Genomic DNA, 23,820 nt, shown 5'->3' with positions numbered 1-23,820 from the left:
GGTTAAGTGCCTTGCCCGAGGACACCTCAGCAGTAGCTGTTGAAGAAGATCAAAGTGTTTCCCTATGTAGATATTTATTGGGCATCTAAACCTTCCTGTTCAAATCCACCTTGCTGACCTTTAGAGGTCGCTGACCCCACCGCGACCTCCGCGTCTTCCGTTACATCATTTACATTATCAACCTTCGATCAGCGTTCGGTGCCCCTTGAACTGCGGCGGTTCTTTCCCTTTTCATCTGGGTGCCTCTTTGTTTTCCCCTCTCTGTTACCCCCAGCTTTTTCCTTTTCTCTACGTGATTACATAAAAGGGTGTAGCTGTGCTTGCTTCTGCAAAAAAGCCTGGAATTCTTGCACATGACCATCTTTGTAAAGGAAAAAAATAGGTAAAACCAATGCTTTTCAAAGCTTCAATGTAACTGATGTATAATCTTGAGTTACATAATTCAATAGCAGTTGTGATTAAGATCCCTATTGAAAGTGTTGACATCTGTCACTCACTTTCTGGGAAACATGAATAAAACTTAAATCATTAGTTCATTTTACCTTGTTTGCCCTCTTTGGTTATGTTTCTGTTGTTGAACGTTTCTGTGTGTTTTCTATTTAGTTTTATTGTTTGCATAATTTACATTTTGATGTAAACTGTAGTGGTATGAGCCAGCATGCACTTCTAAAACTATGATCCATGAAGAGTGTGTTTGTGGCTGGTCTGTGACGGAGGGAACTATAAGTGAATGCACACTGCACTGCGGTGAACCACTGGGTGTTAACCAGGCTCCCTCCTCAGTCACGGCAAGCCACCAGCCTGAGGGCAACAATTGATCAGTGTTGTATGTGTGGACGCGTTTGTGCGTGCCTGCCTGCATTTTGGCATAAGTGGTTGCTTATGCATGAAGGTTCGTTTATCATAATAACCAACCTGAGACTAATACGCTCACTAGATGAGAATTAATATAAAATATAATATAAATAACTTGAAGTGAAGTAAAACCTAAATGATCAACTGTATGACTTTACATAGCTTATTATACATTTAAAAGGAAAAGCATGTTCTCTTCAAGGTTAAGCACAGTAAAGTAACGCTTTTGGAGCAACAGTCTGTTGTTTCTGATCAACAAGGAAATACTAATTATATAAACTCTAATTACTATCTGAAGTATAATCTACAATATATCATTTGAAAACAAGATGTCAAAGATGCAAATAGTAAATGATAACGTGTGTGTGTGTGTGTGCGTGAGAGAGAGAGAGAGAGAGAGAGAGAAAGAGAGAGAGAGAGAGAGAGAAATCCACAGGTCAATAAAACTAAAACGCGTGAGCACTGTCTGACTTCCAGGACTGAGAGTGGTGTGTGTGTGTGTGTGTGTGTGTGTGTGTGTGTGTGTGTGTGTGTGTGTGTGTGTGTGTGTGTGTGTGTGTGTCTTGATGAATGAAGTCTGACGCTGGTGTAAACAATTGAGATTAAATTGTAACTTCTGTTTGCTGTGTGGCCACTTTTCTGTAATAATGTGCTTTTCACTGTGTGTGTGTGTGTGTGTGTGTGTGTGTGTGTGTGTGTGTGTGTGTGTGTGTGTGTGTGCGTGTGTGTGTGTATATTCTCTTCTTCTTTTGTTTGTCTGTGTATGCATGTGTGTTTGACTTTATGTGAGGCACTGTGGGTTGAGTGGATCTCTCTTTTCACCATCACCATTACTGCATGAAAGACCTGTCACTCTGTATTAGCTCTCTGCAGCTCCCCCCCCCCCCCCCCCCCTCTCTGTATGTGTGTGTGTGTGTGTGTGTGTGTGTGTGTGTGTGTGTGTGTGTGTGTGTGTGTGTAGGTGGGGGGAGAGAGAGAGAAAGGGGTAAACTGGGCAGCAAAGCCATTTTAAAGCTATTGAAGGTCATTGTTGGCTGAGTTGTGTGCATCCTAACTGCTGTGGACCAGCAGCTCCAGCACCGCCTCCATGTTTGTGGTACAACGTGGTCTAGATTACAGACAGCCACATCCTGCAACACTAACGACGTAATAATGAGGCAAAAATAGGCAATTATCACAATTATTATATGACTCCTGCTGAATTTCTGTCCATATTGACACACAACTATTGACCTGTAGATATTTGACTCCATGATTGAACACAACTCTCTCTCTCTCTCTCTCTCTCTCTCTCTCTCTCTCTCTCTCTCTCTCTCTCTCTCTCTCTCTGCAGGGCTGCGCTCTTGCTGCATTTCCCAGAACTACCAGCGCGGCCCCCATCATCATCATCATCATCAGCAGCAGCAGCATCATCACCGCCACAGAGGAAAAGTGTCCCATTGGCGGTGCATCGACTCGCTCTCCAGCAACAACAACAAAATCGACATGAATAACATATATATATATATATATATATATATATATATATATATATATATATATATATATATATATATATAAACCTGGTCATGGCTAGTAGGCTACTTACAGACGCACGACCCTACGCGCGCGGCACACGCTCCAATAAACACATCCAGACCGATTCCCTCACTATGAGAGAAGAGAGAGGAGGGGGGGAGGGGAGATAAGCAGGAGGAGGGGGTTAAATCTTCTCCGTGATCTTGTAGCGCAAACACACTGTGGTCGTAGATTTCATCTTGTGTCGATTCTGACATTCTCCGTCATCATTCACATCGCCGAGGAGTTTTGCTTGAGATGCGACAAGTTGCTCGCGTCGGACTCAGTGTGGGAGAAATAGACGGAAGAGCAGGCGGGCAGGCGCGCGAGCGAGCGAGCGAGCGTCCAACCGGAGGGGAGGGGGTGGGGGGGAGGGGGGAGACGCATTCTCCCCGAGTACACACAAGCAGCGGCCACATCCACTGTAGACAAATCCGTGTTCAGTGACGTGGTTTCTATCAGCCTTTTTTAGGCATGTTCAACCCTTTTCCATCACTGGCTGATTGCAATTGAATCCGGAATTGGGAGCCCGGTCCCTCGCGTGCTGCTTATTTTCATCAACTCTAATCATCTCCTTTCTATTTATTTCTTTTTTTCATTTTTTTTTTCCCATTTTTTTTTGTTGCCTCGATAGACCCGTTATTCAGCCCATCCGCCGTCCACCCCCTATCTGCTCTTTCCCCCTCCATCTCCATCTCTCTGGGAGTGCGACGCGCTGCGAACCTCTGAAATAAAACCCAAAACCCCGAAGCCTGCAGGTAAGACCTCTCCGCGCTTCTTTTAATCATGATAATTACACTGTGCCTCCGTTGTTGTGTTCCCCCACTTTGCAGCTTAATGGATCACAGTTCATTCAATGTGCTTTACACGCCACATTGATTTGTTTCACGTTGCCCGCAACTTAGCCCGCTACACACCGACAGTGTGGATCCGGGATTTACAGGGACATGATCAGAATGCTCTGACTTCTGCCACTTCTCTGATTAAATGCCGAATGATTGAATTTTCCCACCTATTTCCGCGGGCCTATAATTAGCGACGGCAACGTCTATTATGCAAATGAAGCCCTTATAATAGCTCGTTTGAAGCTCTCCCTGCATCAGCACCGCAGGTGTGGACCAAATATATATCTTGTATGTGCTGAGATGGTCGCACGGTCGGGAGGACGGTTTTTTTTGGGGGGGGGGGGGGGGGGTTTGCGGATGTCTCGGTGTGTGATTTGTGTCCCAGTCCACGGAGTTCTTTCTCCGTTCCGGCCGCTTGATGCTCGGCGTCCATTTTCCGCTGTAGAGCCTATGCAGGCAGCAGGGGGATGCGATGTGTGTAGCCTGCTCTCTTAATGAATGCACCGCAGTCCGCATCGCTGTCCTCCAGCCCCGCACACTCTCGGCCCCGGAGCTGCGAGCCGTGGTCGCGGCGCAGGGCCAACATCTTAGCCTCGCGTTGGACCCGGGCCACATCGTGTCACCTGGTGCGTTATTATGAGGTTGATTATTTTTTATTCTTTCCCAGCCCACCGTCTTCTCTCGCGGGCCGACGCGCGTGCTCGCGTGTTCTGACAGATCCAGAGGTAAAGGGCGCCAAACATCTGGCGCCCTATCAATTGTGCATTCTTCAGCACAGCGCGTGCATCGCATAGATCACATCTGGGATGGAGGTGGAGGGAGTCTTGATTGGAGATGCTATCAGAGTGTGCACTGCAGCATGCAGGAGTCACCGTGGTTCTCAGAGCAACAACAACAAGGAGGTCCACCTGAGTTCAGGCTGCATCACACTGTTATCACCATCTGATGGGAAATGTGCTCAAATGTGGTGACTTGCCTCTCTTCACACGGGCTGCACCGTGGTGTAGTGGGTACGGCTCACAGCGAGAGGGTCCTGGGTTCGATTCCCTGTTTGGGTTTGGGTTCCTTCTGTGTGAAGTTTGCATGTTCTCCCCGTGTTAGCGTGGGTTCTCTCCGGGTTCTCCGGCTTCCTCCCACAATCCAAAGACCTGTTTGTCTCTACATGTCAGCCCTGTGATAGACTGGTTACCTGTCTGTCTCTACATGTCTCCCTGTGATAGACTGGTTACCTGTCTGTCTCTACATGTCTCCCTGTGATAGACTGGTTACCTGTCTGTCTCTACATGTCAGCCCTGTGATAGACTGGTTACCTGTCTGTCTCTACATGTCAGCCCTGTGATAGACTGGCTACCTGTCTGTCTCTACATGTCAGCCCTGTGATAGACTGGTTACCTGTCTGTCTCTACATGTCGGCCCTGTGATAGACTGGTTACCTGTCTGTCTCTACATGTCAGCCCTGTGATAGACTGGTTACCTGTCTGTCTCTACATGTCGGCCCTGTGATAGACTGGTTACCTGTCGGTCTCTACATGTCGGCCCTGTGATAGACTGGTTACCTGTCTGTCTCTACATGTCGGCCCTGCGATAGACTGGTTACCTGTCTGTCTCTACATGTCGGCCCTGTGATAGACTGGTTACCTGTCTGTCTCTACATGTCAGCCCTGCGATAGACTGGTTACCTGTCTGTCTCTACATGTCTCCCTGCGATAGACTGGTTACCTGTCTGTCTCTACATGTCTCCCTGCGATAGACTGGTTACCTGTCTGTCTCTACATGTCTCCCTGCGATAGACTGGTTACCTGTCTGTCTCTACATGTCGGCCCTGTGATAGACTGGTTACCTGTCTGTCTCTACATGTCAGCCCTGTGATAGACTGGTTACCTGTCTGTCTCTATATGTCAGCCCTGTGATAGACTAGTTACCTGTCTGTCTCTACATGTCGGCCCTGTGATAGACTGGTTACCTGTCTGTCTCTACATGTCAGCCCTGTGATAGACTGGTTACCTGTCTGTCTCTATATGTCAGCCCTGTGATAGACTAGTTACCTGTCTGTCTCTACATGTCGGCCCTGTGATAGACTGGTTACCTGTCTGTCTCTATATGTCAGCCCTGTGATAGACTAGTTACCTGTCTGTCTCTACATGTCAGCCCTGTGATAGACTGGTTACCTGTCTGTCTCTACATGTCAGCCCTGTGATAGACTGGTTACCTGTCTGTCTCTACATGTCTCTCTGTGATAGACTGGTTACCTGTCTGTCTCTACATGTCGGCCCTGTGATAGACTGGTTACCTGTCTGTCTCTACATGTCTCTCTGTGATAGACTGGTTACCTGTCTGTCTCTACATGTCAGCCCTGTGATAGACTGGTTACCTGTCTGTCTCTACATGTCAGCCCTGTGATAGACTGGTTACCTGTCTGTCTCTACATGTCAGCCCTGTGATAGACTGGTTACCTGTCTGTCTCTACATGTCAGCCCTGTGATAGACTGGTTACCTGTCTGTCTCTACATGTCAGCCCTGTGATAGACTGGTTACCCGTCTGTGGCTTGTTGTGGGCGCTGTCACGAGTCTAAAGATGAACTTCTGCTGTACATCGTCACACTTATCTGTGAAGTGCTGGTGTCAGCGTGTGGGCTGAGTGATAGTTAAATAGCAGGCTTTTTTGTTTATTTCGTTGTAATTAGATGCAATTTGCAAATAGATAATTGTGGATGAGAAACTTAATTGAACAATAAGGCTCATATGAATCATTTTAAGGCTAGTTTGCAAATAAGCGACAGAATTCAGACTTCATGAAAAGTGTCATTCCTGTGAAGACCATGCTCGGCTAACGGACGTGCAGTTGAACTTAAACGTATTCCAAACAGTGATTAGAAGATGTCCTTTTTTTGTGTTTGCATGAAGGGCCCGCCTCTCCATCAATGATCAGTCAATCTTCCGTTGAGGTGTGGCTGGCCCGCCGTCTGTTGGTCCCGCCCCCTCAGCCTCCTCAGCCTCCTCAGCCTCCCACGTGGTGAAACACCATCTCTGCTGTGTGTGGCCTCCATGATTGTCTCTCTGGATTTTGGATTACTTTCAAAAAGCCTTCTGCTGCCTCTAAGATCTGCTGTTTACGCTGTAAGGTGACTCATTGCAGTCAATACTGGTGTGTAGATCCGGCCAAATCATAATCATCTAATACACGAGTTCAGAACAGTGGGAAAAACTGTCAGTAACTTCTGAGCGTTCCCGCTTGTTTTGCCCTCACTGTTTCACCGCTTGTTGGCCGCAAGTCGTTCGTCTCCGATCCCTCCCTGAGGAGAAGTGGTTCTGCAACGATCATCACATCTGTCATGTAGCTATCTTCAAAGAATCGATGCCTTTGCTGCAATCTTCTTGATGGTCCACAGCAGGCCTCACTATGTTCCTTCCTCAGGGAGGAAACCTGCATAAGGGGGGGCAGACTCAGATACCTCAATTTAAATATGATCTCAGGGTCCAAATAAAGCAGTTTACAGGTGTAACTTCTGACCGCTGCACCGATGACTCAGACTCTCGTATACATACTTCTTACATGTAAACCTGTGAGCGTTCTTCTGGGAACTTAAACACAGTGTTGTGTATTGGCTGATTCAGTAGTACACACTGTTGTCCTGCTGAGGCTTTTTTCATCTGAAGCTCTCTAATTGGCTCCCATCTCAATGGCTGTGGCCTGTGCAACAATAAACCTCCAGCTTTGTTGTTTTTACGTGCTTGGCACACGTTAGCGCCGCCTTCGAGTGTGGGGTCGCGAAAGCCTGACTCGCTAATGGCAGTGGTGATACATCGTAGGCAGCCTGTCTGTGCAGAAACACGCAGCGTAAACACTGCGTTAGCATGACGGACAGGCAGCGTGCTCCCTGGACTGCAGGTATACAACACGGGAGCCGCCACTGAAGCCTCTTCACTCAGACTGCAACAGGCTGAAGGTGTCTGAACACGACGGCACTAAAAAGATCAAGTCAATCAGAGAACCTCATCAGCATGCTGACCATCTCAAGCATCTGTGCCAAATAGTACAGAGAAGGTTGTGTCACTTTAATATTTAGCTGATAAATAAATGAATGAGTGAAAGTCCTGTAATGATCTACAAAGATGAGTTGATTCATCATTACAACAAACAACAAAAACATAACTCAGTGTCTGTTGATTCACTTCTATTCTGGAGCTTTTGACTTCATATCCTCAGAAGGAGTTTGCTCAGTGCCTATTTGTGATCAATTGTATTCACTAATGGGGCTGCACGTTGGTGTAGTGGGTAGCACTGTCGCCTCACAGCAAGAGGGTCATTTGGTAATCAAACCTGCAGAACGTGTGTCTTCTCAACTACAAAGATTTGCTGGTTTATTTCATTGCAAATGAAACATATTTGGGTTTTGGAATGTTTTTTCATTTTATTACATTTGCTGGGTATTTTACCAGAATTTAACAGAATAGACTAAATTATGAATCATGAATGAAAATGTTTTTGAGTAGCTTTGTTATCTGCAAATATTCCGTTCCCTTTCCTGTTATATGTTGTTCACCTCTGCTGCACGTACATGGCAGGAGAGTAAATGAACAACACACTTCTTTCTTTGAGTCGATGAGAGATCTGTGGTTAATGTACCCAGCGAGCGGGGCGTCTTCCTTGCATGTGCATGGTGACACGTGTGCATTGCGTTTAAGCATATGTTCATGGGTTCATGAGCGTCAAGTCGTCCAGAGGCACTTTATTTTGGGAACCTCTTAGAGCAAGGTGTTACTGTCACTGCCTCCTAAGGCTGTTCTGCTCAGACAGGCAGACACTTGGTCACATGCAGTCTGAGGATCTTGGTGGACTCTCCACATGGGCTTAATGGCAATTTGGCTGATTTGAACTGCCTTTTAAAGATGACCTATTTTATCATTTTATTGTTATCATTTTGACAGTTGTGGGGTTGGAGGCTGCATATGTGCTTTGCGTGCCACGCATTTGTTTGTGCGTTGATCTTTTTTCTGAGCACCTGTGTATGTGTGTGAAGATGTAAACATGTGTGTGTGTGTGTGTGTGTGTGTGTGTGTGTGTGTGTGTGTGTGTGTGTGTGTGTGTGTGTGTGTGTGTGTGTGTGTGTGTGTGTGTGTGTTAGGCATCTGTGGGATCTCAGGTGTGTAGCATTTTCCCATGATCATGGAGAGAAATCATCTCGGCTACCAAGAATCACTGCTCTGAATATTTAGACGATGTTTGCATCAAGCTCTCAGAATAGAATACGCTGCTTGTATTTTTAGAGCTGTCATCATAAGTAGGCCCAGTGCATTTTTTTCTTCTCCTCTTGGTCAAGTGATCAGTATGAGCCTCTGTCATTCTCACTAACCACATCTCGGATTTGGGTTCATGTTTCCTCTCCTGGAGATGCGACGTAACGCTGCGGTTGAATCGGTGTTGTGTATCTACACTGAAAATACCCTCGCATGCCCACACAGGATCATTGCCTTTCACATGTGTGGAAAAAACTTATTACAGATGTCATCATTTATTCAACAAGCAGTTTGGTAGTTGATTTATGCAATGAATAGCTAATGGAGCAGCTGCTACGAAATTCAAATCTCCTGTGTGATTTATGGCTGCATTATTGGAGCCACAGCTCATTGGGTGTGCTTATATTTTATATGAGGTGTTCATTCACGCTGGGAATGAGTCATGCAGGTGGATCTGATTACATCTGAAGTTTTCCTGACAGGTGAGCTGCTCCCATCATGGCCCCTGTAGCAGCCCTTGGCCTTTGTTGCAGTGTATCCTGCTGCAGCTAATTGGCCTCAGGCTGGCCCAGAGCCCTCAGAGTGTTGCAAACATACAATGAAAGCGTCACTTTAAGATTGAGTTAGCTCAGAATTATGGAATAGACAAGCTATATATTTTTTAAGTCAACACTTATTCTACAGTAAATCTAAAATTACAACTAAATGTTCACCAGTCTTGCCAAAATACTGTACGAAAGCTATCAAGGCGGTGAAAGGGACTACGCTTTATGTTTCTTCTTCTAATAAAGACGTGTGATGTGATTTGACATTACCCACCAATCAACTTGACTGCCGACTGTTTGGTCAGACTGTTTGGTGTGTTATGCTAGCAGCGGTTAATGTAGCCTGGACCCACGAGCTTCAAGTAAAGAATTTAAAGCTTAATATGTTTGAGCAACTTGTATCGTTCACATTACTAGCAGTGAACATCTGCATATAGAAAAGAGCATCTTTAAAGTCACATTCACTTTATTGCAAAGAAAGGCTGGAATAATAAGTATGACAATAAAGGACCATCCCTGTCCCCCCCAAAAGCCACACCATCCTACCTTGACCTCTTGCCCCCTTCATCATTTTTGTACAGTCCCTTAGTCAAAGCCATTTAGTGAAACTCCCACACTTTCTTTCTTTTTTTTTGCCCTCTTGTTCTTTCACGCTCCCTTGCTCTCATTCCCCTTGTTCCCCTCTTTCTTAATTATTAGAGGAAAATAGAAATTACAGATAATTAAATGACAATTATGATCTCCTACACAGGGGAGTTTTACTAAGGGGAATAACTTAGTAGGTTATTGTTAAGGTCATTCATTAAATACTGGAGTCAAAGACCACACATGCACACACACACATACACACACACACATTAGATACTGCATTTTTAGGCCTTGGAGATCGTGTAATCCCTTCTGGACATATATTTCCCTCGGGGAGAGGCAGTATGTTGATAGGGTTGGAAGGTCGTACTACAAACATACACACACACACACACACACACACACACACACACGAACAGAAGCACCATCACATTCACTTGTTTGCTTGCACATATGAACCCACAATGTATAAATAAGCCACACTGTGGTGGTGTCATTTGACAGTTTACATAATAAGGAGCCTGAACGCAGAGATAGGAGGCTAACTGTCTCAGTGAGGGGAGCATTAGGCCCACTGGGATTCAATCAGATTGGACTAGACCCATCATCAGATGCACTGGAGAGGAAATGTGCACACACACACACATGAAGAACACACACAACACACCGTCTCTCCTCCCATCTCTCCGTCTGTCTCTGAGGCAGCTCTGTTTTGGGTCCCACAATGCAAACAGGATGTAACCTATTTTGATCACGGTGCCATATTGCATCATCAAATATTAACAGACTTGACTGCACTGCATTATGTCTGCTTAATAATGTTTGTCAAATAAACCCATGTTGCTTTATCGTATCCTCCTAGTTTTCCCCCTTAATTCATCAAGACACCGATGGAGTGGTTGCTCCTCGTTCTCTCTTCAGTAACTGATGGCGTGTTGTCTTTAGTGTGTGTGTGTGAGTGTGTGTGTCTGGGAGCATCTGTGTCACTGTGGTCACACACAAATCTATTGATAGAGCATTAGCGCACTGGTCCGTCTGTGTGTCTGTCTGGGTTTCACAGTCAACACTGGTGATTTGAAATATTCCCCTTCATTTCTGCCTCTTTCTTTCCCGTCTCTGTTCTCTCTCTTCTCTGCCCTCTCTCCGCTTTGCTCTCTCTGCCTCTTTTCTCCCTCTATCTCTTGCCTGCCCCTCTCCCTCCCCCCCTCCCTTGCTCTATGCTGATCCAGACTTTGGAATTCAATGTTGCTATGGTAACAATGTCGGGTTGGTCCTCTCTGCCTCCCCCTCTTGCTCTTCTATTCAGGCTAGATGCAGTACAACTCGCTCTGGAGTCATTCTGTCTTTAGCCCGTAAAATTGTCACCTCTAATCACTCTAATCAGTATAGACGTTGTTCCAATATGGTTCTCAAACGTTCAAATAAAGCATCTGCAGTGTAGAATTCAGAGCTGATGGCTTGATTAGTCAATCGACAGAAGGTTAATCTGCAGAAAGAGTCTACTGCCCTGCTAACCGTTCTGTGAGGCTGCAAAGCTAAATGCAGGTATGCTAACATTTGATTTGAAGCAGGTAACACCTTTACCATGTTCACCACTTTAGTTTAGGTGTGTTAGCTTGCTAACATTAGCATCATTAGCTCAGAACACTACTGAGGCTGATGAAGCCTTTCATCTTGGGGATATTTGTTATTGGACAAATTATGATTTTTTTACCTGATGCTGGCATTATATGAACAAAGTTATTACAGTAGAGGGGGACATAAAAGTGTGCAGCAAATAGCATGGCAATCCATCCAGTTGTTACAATATTTCACTAAAAGCCAAATATGTCAAGGTAATGGTATACGTGTGAGGATCACCATTCAGGCCTCTGAGGATCATGAAGTTACTTTATTTTTTTTGGCCATACATCCAATTATTGTAGCCATGGCTAAAAATACAAATAAAAACTCCAAGATCCCATTCAGATCCTCAGCTGTGGGGATTCAATGCTTTATTTTGTCTTCCGGGATATGGAATTAAAGATCTTGAGGTTTTGGACTGAAAACTGAAAAAAATCACCATGGAATGTGGAACGGGCATTATTCACTATTTTCTGACATTTAAATTGACCAAATGATTAGGTGATTAATAGTTAATATTCCTTCTCATTCATTTAACCTTCATTTAAACAGAGCGGTGCATGAGCATGGGCACCATGTGTACAGAGGACAAAAAGGCATATGCAAATACCAAAATCTACTACAGCTGCGACTAACACGTATTTTCATTATCAATTCATTTTCTCAATTAATCCTTTGGTTTATGAAATATGATAGAAATGTGAAAACTGTCAGTTACAATTTCCTAAAGACCAAGAAGACGTCTGCAAATTGTTTTTGAACAGTTCACATCCCATAGATTTACTTACCATGACATGAGACGAGGAAAAGTATATCAACAGAGATACTGGGACGTTGTTCTTATGTTTAGTATTTTTGCTTGAATAATTATTTCAATTACAAATCAATTATCAAAACAGTTGTGGGTATTATCTGTCCATTAACCTTTTGATTAGTTGATTGATAAAAAACCTACAAAACTGCAACTAAAGATGAGGATTAAATTGAGAAAGCCTGGCAAATTGGTATTAAATCAAACGTGTCAATGAAATAGTCATCAGATGAATTGATTAGCAGCTCTGATAGATTTATTATACTTCTAGTTATATTGCCTACTATTTAAACTCTTTGTAATAAAAATATTGAACATTTTCTTTGTATGTGAAGGTTCATGGCTAACACTCCTACATAAACTAATCCAATGCAACACCCATCCCTGTCTCCTGCTTTGTTGTATGTGCAGCTGCAGAGCCGTGAACATGGTGCAAGTTTTCTGCTAGCAGAGGACGGACGAAGAGCGGGACAACCGCCCAAGCCTCGACCAGCGAACAGCCCTCCAGGAAGAAAGAAAGCACGAGGAAAAAGGGCAAGAGAAAGAAGGCAAAAGAGAGTGAACGAGTGCAAGCAGGAGAGAGGGGAGCGGGTGAAAACAGTCGATGGATGCTGTCCGGATTGAGGGGACAGCACGTTCTTCACTGACGAGGAAAAGAAAGATTTCAAAATTGAGTCGAAGGATAGAAACTCGCCGTCAGGTAAGACTTGACTGGCTGAGACTTTACTTCAGTCTCTTTATGAATGTAGAATAATTACATGTGCAGGCTTTATAGGAACCTATAAAGCCTGCACATGTGTGTGTGTGTGTGTGTGTGTGTGTGTGTGTGTGTGTGTGTGTGTGTGTGTGTGTGTGTGTGTGTGTGTGTTATGTATTCATCTCCAGCCCGGCTGGTTCGGAGGGGGAGAATGGTGTCAGGGTCATGAATATGGAGTACACTGAGATTGGGAGGGTGTGATCTGTTGTGTTTCACATCAATTCTGTCTTGTTAAGCGGAGTCAGCAGTCATCCAACTCTCCTCCAAGGACACATCATAAAGCCACTTTTGCACCTCCCACATCAGCCTCCTTTTTTCGCCGGCGCCTTTTCTCATCGCCTCCCTCTTTGCCTCCCACTGGTGCCCCTCGCCTCCTCTTCACCCTCATCATCTCACCTGAAAGCTTCACCTTCTTTTCCCGACAAACGGAACACTTTGTATGATTTTAAACACACTTCTGCTTATTTATTGTTCCCGGACTAACCTTGTCTTCATCCCCCTCCCTTCCTCCTCCCATCTGTTCCCTCCGAAGGCATGGTGTGTGAGAAGGGGATCCAGATCCTCCTCACCACCGTGGGGGCATTCGCTGCCTTCGGCCTGATGACGGTGGCAATAGGGACGGACTACTGGCTGTACTCCCGTGCCCTCATCTGCAACAGCACAGCCAATGTTACCCAGGACGACCCCCATAACAAAGACAAGAAGGATCCGGGGGCGCTCACCCACTCTGGACTGTGGAGGATATGCTGCCTGGAAGGTACGGAGGGAGCGGGAGACATCTTGGGTCTCTGGGGATGTATGTAAGCTTTGGTTTTTGGTTGATTTCAGTGTAAAAGGTCTTCACAGCTGTGGTTACTTTGTAGCCATTTAGCATGTAGATCCAAACCTTCATGCTTCCAGGACTCAGGGACCCGAGGGTGAGAGTCACTGAAGATCGCAGACATGTTTTGGGAAATGGACTTATTTGCTTTATTGCTGAGAGTTAGATGAGAAGATTGATGACACAGATATGAAGCTAGTTAGCTTAGCTTAGCAAATGTGTTTAACAGTATGTTAACAGGAGGAAACAGCTAGTAGGGCTCTGACAAAATGTTATAGAATTCACCTACCAGCACCTCTTAATGCTCACTAATAAACATGTTATATCTTGTTTGTTTAATCTGTACAAAAACATATCAACCTAAAAATAGCAATTCATAATCCCAAATGATCAGGACCCTGTTTCCAGATTATTTTTCGTAAAGCTAAGCTAACCGGCTGCTATGTCACTTCATATTAGTACAGACACGAGAGTGGAATCATTCTTTCCTTCTAAAGCTCTGCAACAACGTGAATAAGTGTTCTTACTGGTCTTAACTTCCCTGTGTCAAGTAAGAGGCGATGGATAATATTTGCCCATGTTTTTCTGCAGAATTATTCAGATTGAGCACACATTCATGTAAAGGTGTTGTAATCACAAACTCTTGTCTTTCTGCCTCCGCTGCCATTTGACGATTTAACTCTCGCCAAAACGGAGTGGGTGGCCACGGACGCTGGCTGGCGCTAGTGACGAATCCAACCGAACTGAACTCATTACAGTGGAATGAAAATCTGTTGGCTATGTCAAAGCTTTTAAGGGGAAGCATATTTTCCATCAGTCACCACGTGTTGCTGGTTTTATTTCTTTATTTCATGTGTTGCAAAGTGAGACAGTGCAGACGTGTTCAGCAGAGCCTTTCGCTCGGCCTTCGGACACTTATACACTTCTATCCCTTCTCGGTAGCCCGTAGTGACAAGAAAACTATTCAGCAAAATTACAGTATATTGTATGATACTGAAACGTAACCCTAACTCAATAATCCTATAATGACTTCAGACTGCCGTCCACTTCTCACTGGGAGCGGTGGAAGCTACTGAAGCTGGCAGTGGTCATCTCTCGGTCTTGTCACTGCAACACAAGTTGCTAATTCATTATACATCACACTGCCTGGCTGACAGTCAGCAGTAAAGGCTGGGCTGGAGTTAACAGTGAGGCCAGAGCCAAGGCGGTGGTGTGAGTTAGCGATCTGTGCCTCTGCTACAGACTTCTGTCTCCAGGAAAACCTCTTGGCTCTCCTTATAAAGCATCCCCGGCCCATCCTGGGCTTGGTCATTGTACAAAGCTAATTTGCCCTCATCTCTAAGCTTCCTGATAGCAAAGCAGCCAATTAGAGATAAGCTCTAGCCCTTGCAGCACTACTGCAGTGCACCCCTCCACCCCCACCTCCCCCCCTCTCTCCCCCTCCCTCCCTACGTTTGCCTGATTCTTTCAGTTTCTCCACTTGCTATTCCTCTGTCTCACTCCTCCAAACATTTCATTTAATCTTTCACTGGCTTCTCCTCCTCTTCCCCTCCTTGTTTCTTCTCTTTCAGTCTTTTCTCTCACATTGTGATGCAGTAAAGCTGACAGTATCTTGGCATGGCTTAGAGGTCAAGTATCCTTGATGTCTGTGGAGTATTCAGCCAAGATAGATGCTCAGTAGTCGTGCAGCGATGCAGTGAGGTGTAGCTGGACTGGATATGCAGGACATGCTCGCTCTAAAAGATTTATGGCTGTGGGTGTGTGGCACATTATGCTGTGGTAGAGATGTGTCCTGTCCTCGTCCCCAGCCCTTCTGCAGGTTCACTCAAGGTGGGCTTGCACTCAGCTACCTGTCCATCATTACTTTTCTTTTTTTCGTACAATTTCTTCAGGCAACGCACACTTGATAGACACCAAGGAAATAAACATAATGTGTTAATACGGTATACATACATGCATATAATGAGCTGTTACTGTTTCTCTCAGTTTGGTTAACTACTACTACTCAACCATGCTTCTGTTACTTTCAGCTATCTATTATACCAAATTATATTTAAGTTTTCTGCTCACTCGCTAAATTTTCATACACTGTTAACATGTTTAAGCTGACTCAATATGTCATTTTTTAAATTGTGTATTTATTTTGTATTCAGTCTTAATTTAGATTTTTTTAAATTAGTTAAGTCCATTTAAAATCTTTTCAACGTACGCCCCGTCACGACGAAAGAGAGAGAATGCCAATAAATTGAGTGCAAATATGAAATATTAATAAGGTACACATCAAATGATACACATAGACATAGCCAAACATATATGTATGTATTATAAGTGGCATATAGCTACGGTGTGTATGTACGATACACAATCTGAGGACAGGTAAGTGTATATTAGCTCAGAATGTTCATGACTTTGCACATTATGGGAGAGCCGCAGTTGCAAGTACAGCATTGGAATCAGCATTTTGTGGGATTCAAACCCACACCTCCAGGGGCAGCTGTGACCTGAATGCAGCACCTCATATCACTCAGCCATCCAGATTTATGGAGCTATAAACACAGCTTGCTCATATGGCCACTTTGTAGAACATTATGTTCCCATTGGATGTTTTAGGGCCAGCATGTCATTCAGGGAATCAGGGATCAGCCCTGATTACCAATGTGCTTGAAATCTGCCAAACATGTAAAAAAAAAAAAAAAAGAGTGTGTCTGATAACACTGATCTGTGTTGCTGGACTGATGTAGCTCCGTTTCTTCACAGAGCAGCCTGTGGGAATATAAAGAGCTGTGAGAAAGAGACCAGCTCACCCACATCTGTCCGTCTCTCCTTCCGTCTGTGTCTCTTCATTCCATCACTTCCATCCGTCTCTCTCACAATCCATCCATCAGCAACCGTGGTGTGAATCCCTCCGTCCTCCTGTCTGTCTGCATACAAGATCCTGGCGGGTAGTTATCTGTCTGCCTGTGTGTGTGTGTGTGTGTGTGTGTGTGTGTGTGTGTGTGTGTGTGTGTGTGTGTGTGTGTGTGTGTGTGTGTGTGTGTGTGATGTCACTAACTTTTAGTAGAACCTTTGTCATGCTCTTATTATAATCTTGAAGCTTATTATCTGATACATATGCTTGGATTTTTTTTTAAAAGAGATGTTTCTAACACCGATATGACTGTTCATCAGTTTGTCCCCCAGGAGGATATTTGCTGTTCTCTTTTCTTAAGGTTACATTTACCAGTTCCTGGCTTTTATTGCGTCTGGTCACCGGTGTTTCTCCTCTTCTATCTCAGGAGTAAAGAGAGGAGTGTGTTCTCAGATCAACCACTTCCCAGAAGATGCAGACTTTGACCATGATGGGGCAGAGTACGTCCTACGTAAGTCCAGCATTGCTATCCATGCATGATGAATGAATGAGAGAGAAGTCTGCTTGTAATATGAGAGAGAAGGAAAGGAGTGTAAAATGACCTTCCATTATGTTTTTTCCACTCTGTGTTTATTGCTCGTTCCTCAAAAGACTATCTCTGCAAGAAAGGATCATGTGACACTGTGAACAGAAAATGAGGGGAGATGGGGTGCCCTAGTTGGTGCTCGGTGCCCTGCAGTGATATCTCTCTGCTCCATGATACTCTACATGTGTGCCCGTGCATACATAAAGGCTTGTGTTCTGTTTACAATGTTGCAGAGGCATTCTGCTGGCATTTAGGTGGCATTTTCTCTCCCGTGGCCTAGTTGTCCTAGATGAGAGAAGAGTGTGTGAGTGTGTGTGTGTGTGTTGTGTGTGTGTGTGTGTGTGTGTGTGTGTGTGTGTTTGTGTGTGTGTGTGTGTGTGTGTGTGTGTGTGTGTGTGTGAGTGTGTGTGTGTGTTTGTGTGTGTGTGTGTGTGTGTGTGTGTGTGTGTGTGAGTGTGTGTTTGTGTGTGTGTGTGTGTGTGTGTGTGTGTGTGTGTGTGTGTGTGTGTGTGTGTGTGTGTGTGTGAGTGTGTGCATGCTTGACAGACCTGCTGAAAGCACTGAAGGCCACATGGGAAGGGTTTGATTCAATCGTGTGTCGACTGAGTAATTAATTTTTCTCACCGTGTATTATGTGTATATTTTTAATGGAGAAGCTTTCACTGTTTTTATATATTATTAGTCTGGGTTACATGGTATATAATAACACGTTTTATGATCGTTGCTTATTTTATTCTACTTAAACTACAGCAATAGTTTTCTGGTTGTAATCTTAAATTCCTAAAATGAAAATTTGTTTCCCACACAGTTTAACATTGACCCTCATTGAACAACAATACCACTTTCTTGTTTTATTGGTGAATGATGACGATCAGCAACAAAAAAGTCACATTTCCTATGAATTCTTCACAATAAAAGCCTCTCATGTTTTTGCCAATTTAGCTCTTTTAATGGTAAGTAAAGGGGAAAGTTTGGCTTGCATTAGCAGCATCTTTATGGCTCAGTTAGAGAGTCAACAGTAAACGACGAAACGGATCCGCCTCAAAAGTCAAGGAAAAAATGAACAATACATTCTTCCATTCTTCTCGCTCTGTTTAGGAGTCGTCAGGGCTTCCAACATCTTTCCAATCCTCAGTGCCATCCTGCTGCTGATGGGAGGAGTTTGCATCGCTGCTAGTCGTTTCTATAAGAGCAAAAGGAACATCATCCTGGGGGCGGGAATTCTCTTTGTGGCTGCAGGTAACTTAAGAATATGTAATGTGCTTATACTGTAGTGACGGCTGCTTGTGTGAGTGCTGGTCTGGAGAATATTACCTGCCCAAACTGTTTGTTAGGCTTTGTTTGGACACAGTTGTGTTTAGACTACCAGCCAGGTTAATATAGGTTTTTACATTCAACCTTCGTCTTCCACTTGTCTTTATTGAGAATACCACAAATCAGAAATATCAAACAAATGTGTTTATTAGAACGTTGGTTGGCGTGTTGAGCTCTTTTGTAAATACTGTCTGTCTGTGCGCCCACAGGTCTCAGTAACATCATCGGTGTGATCGTGTACATCTCGGCCGCGCTGGGAGACATCTCTCCCAAGAAGGACGAGGACAAGAAGTGGCAGTACTCCTACGGTTGGTCCTTTTACTTTGGGGGTCTGTCCTTCATCATGGCCGAGATGGTGGGGGTGCTCGCCGTCAACATCTACATCGAGAAGAACAAGGAGCTGCGCTGCCGCTCCCGCACCGACATTTTCAAGAGCACCACGCACGCCATGCTCCGCCTGCCCAGCTACCGCTTCCGCCGCCGCTCCCGCTCTTCGTCCCGCTCCACCGACCCCTCCCGCTCCCGAGACCCCTCACCTGTAGGGGGCGGCGGGGGCAAGAACTTCGGCCTGCCCCCCTCCGCGCTGCTCTCCCAGGGCCCCATCTCCGTCTCCACCCTGCCGAACCCCCACTCCCGCTCTCACACGGCCCTGGCTGGAGGCGACATCTCTCTCTACACGTTGTCCCGCGACCCCAAACTGGGGGGTTTGCCGCCCATGTATGGAACAGTGGACCGGGCCACGCTCTACCAGCTCCACAACTGCTTCCCAAAGGACGGAGGGGGAGGGGGGGTGATGATGAGCGGCACGCTTCCCTCGCTTAAGTCCCACAACCCTTCCAATTCTTCCAACTCCAACGCGGCGATGCCCAACTCGGTGGGCTCCGGCCCTCCACCCTTCACCTCGTCCACAGTAGACAGGGAGCGAGGCATGGGGACTCTGGACAGGCTGAAGGGAGACAGGGAGAGTAACTCTAACACGCTCAATAGGAAGACAACGCCGGTGTAAAGAGAGGGCGAGAAGGAGGATGGGTAGAGTTGACAGAGGAGGGAAGATAGAGAGGAGCACCGTGTTCATGGCTCAACAGGAAATAGGTAGAAAACAGACAGACAGGTGAAATGCTAAATCTCTCCCTCCATGTTCACCATTTAGTCTGCTCAATCTCACCGAGAACAAAAAAGAAGACGAGTAATAACAGAGTGATAATAACAACAACAATGAACTTTCACAATGAAACTATTTTGATATTTTAATGTGCTAGAAATGATTTATTTTGTTAATGATCAAACGCAATTAACCTTGGGCTATTCTGAAAAATATTTCACATATTTTTTGTGCAATATTACTGCTAATTAACCAGATCATCATTAATGTAAAATTGTTGTTGTGATTATTCTTAGCGTTATTACAGGCTAGCCGTATCTGCAAACACTATAGTTTGGAATGAAACGTTTGAATTTTCATGCTACGTTCACTCTCATTTTAGATCTCAACGACTTTTACTGTGAATTTCTTCCATGCAGAGCCACTGGGACTCTCAGTGAGCTGTGTGTTACTGTGTCAAAGTGTCAAGCATGAGTGTGCACAAAATGTGGGAGAATGAGGGCCTGTATTTTTTTTTTAACCCCCATATTATATAATTTTCACTTATAACATGTCAGATTTGAATACTGTAAATTGTCTTCCAATATTGATACTGAAAGAAATGCAACAATAATGTGAGTGACTGAGTTAACCGACCAACTTCATTGTTATTACGAGTCTGGGTTTTCTATGGGCCTCTGTTAGTCTTATTTCCATTCTAATCAGTGTAAACAGTAGTACTTGTAGCTCTAGTCGTGTTGAAGATGTTTGTTCTTGGGCATTAACAGAAACCTCCGACGGGAGGAAGCAGAAAAAAAAGAGACATAGAATAATACATTTGTACAGATTCAGGTAAAGGTTACTGCCTGAGCAGAAAAACAAAAAAACGAATCATTTTTTTCTATGAAGAGTCCCAAAGTGAGACATGCAACTCATCTTTTCAGTGGCAAAAAAAGACAATATGTATATGTGGGTTGAAAGGGTTTAAAAAAAACAATAGAGATCAATTTTGAAAAGATACATGTACATTGTAATTTCAGCATACATATATTTGTAAAGTCTATAGATCCGTTTTTCGGGACCACTGTTCAAACTGGGTATGCATTCTGGGGCTGTTTTGTTCCTGATGCCCTCTACGGACTCTCGTTGGGCGGTTTGCATCCGCCAACCTCCGCGCCATACCCTCCCCTCCCCACCCCATATTTGGTCACATGATCAGTGTTCTTCAACTTTATCACATGACCAAAAGCAGATTCACCACAGAGAGGATCCCCTAAACCTCCCCCAAAGATTCTTGTCACTGTGCTTTCCCTGTGACCGCTGACTCCAGAGTGTGAACTCTGACCTGATCTGTTTATGTTGATGAGAATGTAAACAAATGTAACCCCCCACGACCCCCCTCCCACCCGACCCCCACCCCCACTCCCTCTACGAACCTGTCTCAAATGACTGCAGATCCGGGTTGAAACCATGGACACACCGCTTGATGAAGAAGCAAAACAAAACAAAAACAACCAGGCGCTTCCAGATTCTATACGTTTTCATTTCTTTGAGTTCATTTCAGAAAAGAATAATGTGATTAAAAAAAACTGCACACAAATAGCATTTATGTGGGCAATATGAATAGTATGTAGTTGAGAATAGATATATCTAGACAAATGATTATGGTTTATCTAAATGTGTGATAAACTTAAACACTGTATTGCACGAAGTTTATAAAAAAAAACAATACCGGACATATTCACAGACTGCTGTCTTTTGTTGCTTTTTTTTTTGCAAAGAAAGAAGAAGGGGGTCTCTTCTGGACTAGAATGAGCATTAAGCTGTGTTTCAAGCATCCCCCAAGAGTATCTGTAGACAGTGTATAAGTATCATTTACTAGAATCCATTGTTTCATGTTAACCATCTATCTAGTGACAACATGAGGACCATGTGACAGTGTGAAAGGATTGCTCTTGGTGAAGAAGCTCCAGAGAATAGTCCGCTGAATCTGCAGCTCCGCCTGCATTCACTGAACTTCAGAACTCGTTCTGGCTCATTTCACCGTCTGGTTGGCAAAGTTACCTTTATGGTTCACTGTCATCACTTTTATAGCAATATTTTCAACGTTTTCTGCAACAACAAAGATCTAATATTCTACCGTACACTAGCTGCTTAGCACCACCAGCAGTTAGCAGCTAGCATTTAACAGTACTTCCCTCATGAGTGGGACGAGGCCAAAAAAGGAAACCTGAATATTGAATATTGAATCACAACTCCAAATGAATAATAATGTTGCTGCGTAACTGCTGTGGTGATTTGCACTGTTAGCTGCTAGCCGCTATCTATTGAGAGTAGTGTGATCGCAATATATATGTTCAAATCAGCAATAGCATACATTGAAATAATTAATAAGTAAAAGTCCTTAATTTGAAAATGTAACTTTAAATGCACTCAAAAAACATTTTGCTTATTGTTAGACAATTTATCTTGGATGTTTGATCATTATATTATCATAATACAGAGTGAGGTACACTATATTGCCAAAAGTACATCCCATTCTTAATCCATAGGGTTTAATATGACGTCGGTCCACCCTTTGCAGCTATAACAGCTTCAACTCTTCTGGAAGGCTTTCCACAAGGTTTAGGAGTGTGTTTATGGGACTTTTTGACCATTCTTCCAGAAGTGTATTTGTGAGGTCACACTGATGTTGGAGGGAAGGCCTGGCTCTCAGTCTCCACTCTAATCCATCCCAAAGGTGTTCTATCGGGTTGAGGTCAGGACTCTGTGTAGGCCAGTCAAGTTCATCCACACCAAACTCTCTCATCCATGTCTTTATGGACCTTGCTTTGTGCACTGGTGCACAGTCATGTTGGAACAGGAAGGGGTCATCCCCAAACTGTTCCACAAAGTTGGGAGCATGGAATTGTCCAAGATCTCTTGGTATGCTGAAGCATTCAGAGTTCCTTTCACTGGAACTAAGGGGCCAAGCCCAACTCCTGAAAAACTACCCCACACCATAATCCCCCTCCACCAAACTTTACACGTAGCACAATGCAGTCAGACAAGTACCGTTGTCCTGGCAACAGCCAAACCCAGACTCCTCCATCAGATTGCCAGATGGAGAAGCGTGATTCTTCACTCCAGAGAATGCATCTCCATTGCTCTAGAGTCCAGTGGCAGCGTGCTTTACACCACTGCATCCGACGCTTTGCATTGCACTTGCTGATGTATGGCTTGGATGCAGCTGATCGCCATGGAAACCCATTCCATGAAGCTCTCTACACTGTTCTTGAGCTAATCTGAAGGCCACATGAGGTCTGTAGTGATTGACTGCAGAAAGTTGGTGACCTCTGTGACCTATGTGCCTCAGCATCCGCTGACCCCGCTCCATCATTTTACGTGGTCTACCACTTCTTGGCTGAGTTGCTGTCGTTCCAAATCACTTCCACTTTGTTCTAATCCCACTGACAGTTGACTGTGGAATATTTAGGAGGGAGGACATTTCATGACTGGACTTGTTGCACAGGTGGCATCCTATCACAGTACCACGCTGGAATTCACTGAGCTCCTGAGAGCGACCCATTCTTTCACACATGTTTGTAGAAACAGTCTGCATGCCGAGGTGCTGCTTTTATACACCTGTGGCCATGGAAGTGATCGAACACCTGATTTCAATTATTTGGATGGGTCAGTGAATACTTTTGGCAATATAGTATATATGTGCAGTCTATATGTGAGTATAACATGCAAGATTTGATAAAGATCTATTTGGATGCACCACACTGAGAATCGTCCTCCAGTGAAGAACATTTATGAAGTAAACAATATTTGAATGAGTAGATATAATCTTCATGTTGTAGTGGTGCCAGGTGAAGCTAATTTGAATTTCTCTCTCTCTCTCTCTCTCTCTCTCTCTCTCTCTCTCTCTCTCTCTCTCTCTGTAGGCGGTTGGTAAACTTACTCTATGAAAGTACTTAGTTACTTTCACTGCTGGGCTCTAATACACACACAGCATTAGTGGTCAAACATTCCTTGCAACTCAAGCTGGAGGTCGCTTCGGTGTGCTGTAAGGCTAAACAGACTTTAACCTTCGCTGTCAGACCTGAGGTTCATTGTATTTGCAAATGTATGGATGGTGCCAGATGGGCTGTATTTGTCAAATAGGATAATGAAAAAGTTAATTCAGTGCACTTTTCTGTGACCGCCGCCCTCCCTGAGCAATTTTTTTTTTCTGATGGGGCCATCTGGTACCTCATGCATGATTTTGAATGAACATTTGCAGTGTGGAAAAGGTCTGCTTTGGCCCCTTCGGGTCCACTGGGCAGGCTTTGCTTTGACGGCAGAGGGTTCACCACTGGTCGGGAGGA

General features: G+C 44.5%; 1 protein-coding gene across 1 annotated transcript; it reads left to right on the top strand.

Moving 5' to 3' along the window:
* The first annotated feature begins 2,795 nt into the window (after positions 1-2,795).
* On the top strand, positions 2,796-21,206 carry cacng8b (calcium channel, voltage-dependent, gamma subunit 8b). The gene is made up of 6 exons (XM_084026104.1): positions 2,796-3,170; positions 12,474-12,762; positions 13,352-13,576; positions 16,915-16,998; positions 18,172-18,312; positions 18,597-21,206. The coding sequence occupies exons 3-6, from the start codon at positions 13,354-13,356 to the stop codon at positions 19,391-19,393; spliced, it is 1,245 nt and encodes a 414-aa protein (XP_083882230.1). The 5' UTR covers positions 2,796-3,170; positions 12,474-12,762; positions 13,352-13,353; the 3' UTR covers positions 19,394-21,206.
* The last annotated feature ends 2,614 nt before the right edge of the window (positions 21,207-23,820 follow it).

The sequence above is a fragment of the Eutrigla gurnardus genome, assembly GCF_963514095.1.
Source record: "Eutrigla gurnardus genome assembly, chromosome: 14".
NCBI lineage: Eukaryota > Metazoa > Chordata > Actinopteri > Perciformes > Triglidae > Eutrigla > Eutrigla gurnardus.
This window is presented reverse-complemented; position numbering and strand designations above follow the sequence as displayed.